The sequence below is a fragment of the Nerophis lumbriciformis genome, linkage group LG07 (assembly GCF_033978685.3).
Source record: "Nerophis lumbriciformis linkage group LG07, RoL_Nlum_v2.1, whole genome shotgun sequence".
Taxonomy (NCBI): domain Eukaryota; kingdom Metazoa; phylum Chordata; class Actinopteri; order Syngnathiformes; family Syngnathidae; genus Nerophis; species Nerophis lumbriciformis.
Window position 1 is genome coordinate 22,657,501 of NC_084554.2, and position 3,097 is coordinate 22,660,597.

The following is a 3,097-nucleotide window of genomic DNA, read 5'->3' on the forward strand; positions in this document are numbered from 1 at the left end:
TGACACAATATTTTACTGCATATGTCAGCAGCCAAATTGGGAGCCTTTTGTTATCCATCATTTATATGCCAAATAATATTTTGTGATATATATTGTTATTGCAATATAGGTTTGAGGCCATATCGCCCATCCCTACTTTGGACCCAAGTTGACCCTCCCTTTCCTCGCCCTCAGGAAGGAAATCGAACCATTCCTGCCTCCCCTGAAGCCTGAGTTCTGCGTCAAACAGGCCATGCGCGCCATCCTCACGGACCAGCCAATGATCTGCACGCCTCGCATCGTTTATATGGTGAACTTCATGAAAAGGTAATGCCAACTCCTACCACCAGAAGCGCCTAGCTGTATCACCGTAGCAACCACACCACTAACCTGCCTCCCTGTGTCCTCTGGCTCCCGCAGCATCCTGCCCTTCGAGGCCATCGTGTGCATGTACCGCTTCCTTGGCGCAGATAAGTGCATGTATCCCTTCCTGGCACAGCGGAAGGAGGCCATGAACAACAACGAAGCCAAAAATGGGATCTAGGTGGGAAGACAAGGGGGGGTCATCGCCGTCTGCAACACGAACAGGGGGCACATAATCCTGCAAGCATGAGGAGGAGAAGACCACTGTGGAAGGAAGAAGGGAGGGGGAGAAAAGGCGGAAAGACTGAATGTGGGCTGGTGCACTTGCATTGAGCAAATGCAAAGGTTTACCATATTGTTCCTCTGGGACAAAGAAAGCTGTGTACTACACAATGGAGTAATTGTTTTTGTTTTGTGTTTTTTTTAAGAGGCATCTATATACTGTGTCACTAGTTTTGAAATCGTACAAAAACGGTATCCAATAATTAACTATTTAGTCACCAGCATATCTAGCATCATTGTGGAAATGTACAGTATGTTACTGTACAAACAGTAAAAAAAAAAAACTTCACTTTTTCTTTTTTTAGTAGACATGCACTGTAATTTTCTAATATTTCTCTACAAGTTACAAACATATTTAAATGAGTCAGTCACTTCTCATAAGGATATGTTACCACAGAATTAATACAATATTTTTCTACATGTTTTTCCCACCCTGTCATGTCAAAGAAGTAACTGTCCTGTCACTTTGTCCCCTTGTGTTGTAAAAAAAATGTGTGAGTCACCCGTTAACACAAATGACTGTTCCCTGTGTGACGAATGGGGGTTGACAATGTTTTCAAAGTTCAATGACATTCCAATAGGCGTCATTTCTTCAGTCAATGAGCCTAAATTCTCTACCTCTTATTGTTTTTTGTTTTTTTTTATCACAGTATACTTGTCGTTTTCTGAAGACTGCTCCATAGCACAGTAAAGTGTCATTCTGATGTTTAGTGTCTCTACTTAACTTAAATTAATAAAGTGATTTAGATTATTATGAAATTGTGTTTTGGTGGTACCTTCATGTTTGAAAAAGGATAATTTGGTTCTGGGATGTATCTACTATATCAGGCTGTGTTGGCTGAGTCACCGCTTGTCTTTGTTAGCAACACTCACAAAAGGACCTAAAAATAGTACAAACAATCCTTGCGCAACATGAACCGTAATTGTCACTATGTGACGCTGTTACCTGTTATTGTACGTTCAAGTAACGGTAAAAGTGTCTATCGAGCCATTTCTCTAACTATAGCTATTCGAGGTGTGACTCTTTTGGCACTTCATGATTCAATTACGTTTCAGGTGCTAAAATGCGATTATAGATCTTTGCTTTTTATGTTATGTATTATTTGTTATGGTATATTGTGTAAAATATTGGATATTTTAAATGTAGTATATTTAAATTATTAACGTATAAGTGACGTGTATATATACACACATTTGTCTATACGTGTATACATAGATACGTGTGTGTGTGTGTGTGTGTATATATATATATATATATATATATATATATATATATATATATATATATATATACTGTATATATATTTATTTATATAGATACTGTATATATGTGTATAAGTATATTTATATGTATGTATATATGTAAATATATATGCATATTCATATGTATATATACATATATATCTATATACACATATGTATATGTGTATATACATATATATGTGAATATATATATTGTATATATATTATATGTATTTTATATGTATACTTATACATATATATACATATATGTATATAAATATATGCATATATACACATATATATATACATCAGTGACGTGCAGTCACTAGAGGCAGGTGAGGCGGGGCCTCACCTGCCATCATGGAAAGAAAAAAAAATGTAAAAAGAAAAAAAAAAAATTAAATTGTTATATGTATCCAGTGATTATACTGTAAAGTTATTTTCCATTTAACTTCACCAGTTTTAGATTATTTTTATTCAAAATCGCTGAATTTTCACATTTGCCGTTCAAATACTGAGAAGAGACGGTGCAGTGAACAGCAGCCAGTTGAGGCACGTCACTCAGTGCCTCAACATGGATTCCGGACTCGGCTAACTGCTGGCCTGCTGTGCAGTGAGACCGTATTGCTATATGAATTATATTATACATTTCCATAGTTTAGTTAGCTGAGGTATATAATGTACAGTGTATTTTGTCAACAACTGTATGTGTGTCACGTATTTCTTGTGCTGAGCGATCATAAAACGGCTGCAAAAGACGCACTGGCTGAGACTCCAGTAATCCCGCCTCCTGCACCCCCGCCGTAGAATTGTTATATCAACTAAAGCCCACACTTAAACTTTCCACGTGCAAGATTGAATCTATTTAAAAATGTTATTTCATAAGAAGCCAAAAAGTGCAAAAACAATAATGTTCGTGTTGGAGGAGTTGTGAATGACTGCAGGGCCACAACATTAGGTACACCTGCAGACTGCAGGTGTACGTAATTCACAACTCCTCCAACCTGCCTCGAGTGACTGCACGTCACTGATATATAAATATATATATATACACACATACATATATACACATATATATATACATATGTATATATATATACATATACATATGTATGTATATATAAATATATGTATGTATATTTATACATACTAGAGATGCGCGGTTTGTGGACACAACCGCGGAGTCTGCGGATAATCCGCGGGTCGGGCGGGTGACATGACGAAAAAAATA

At 36.7% G+C, this 3,097-nt stretch overlaps 1 protein-coding gene across 1 annotated transcript in view; it reads left to right on the plus strand.

Annotated features, from left to right (window-relative positions):
* The window catches only part of LOC133609750 (retinol dehydrogenase 10-A), a 16,905-nt gene extending 15,522 nt beyond the window's left edge, over positions 1-1,383 (plus strand). Inside the window, exons 5-6 of the mRNA XM_061965632.2 lie at positions 175-306; positions 400-1,383. Coding sequence (XP_061821616.1) covers positions 175-306; positions 400-523 — 256 coding nt within the window. The 3' untranslated portion in view covers positions 524-1,383. The remainder of the gene's footprint in view (positions 1-174; positions 307-399) is intronic.
* The last annotated feature ends 1,714 nt before the right edge of the window (positions 1,384-3,097 follow it).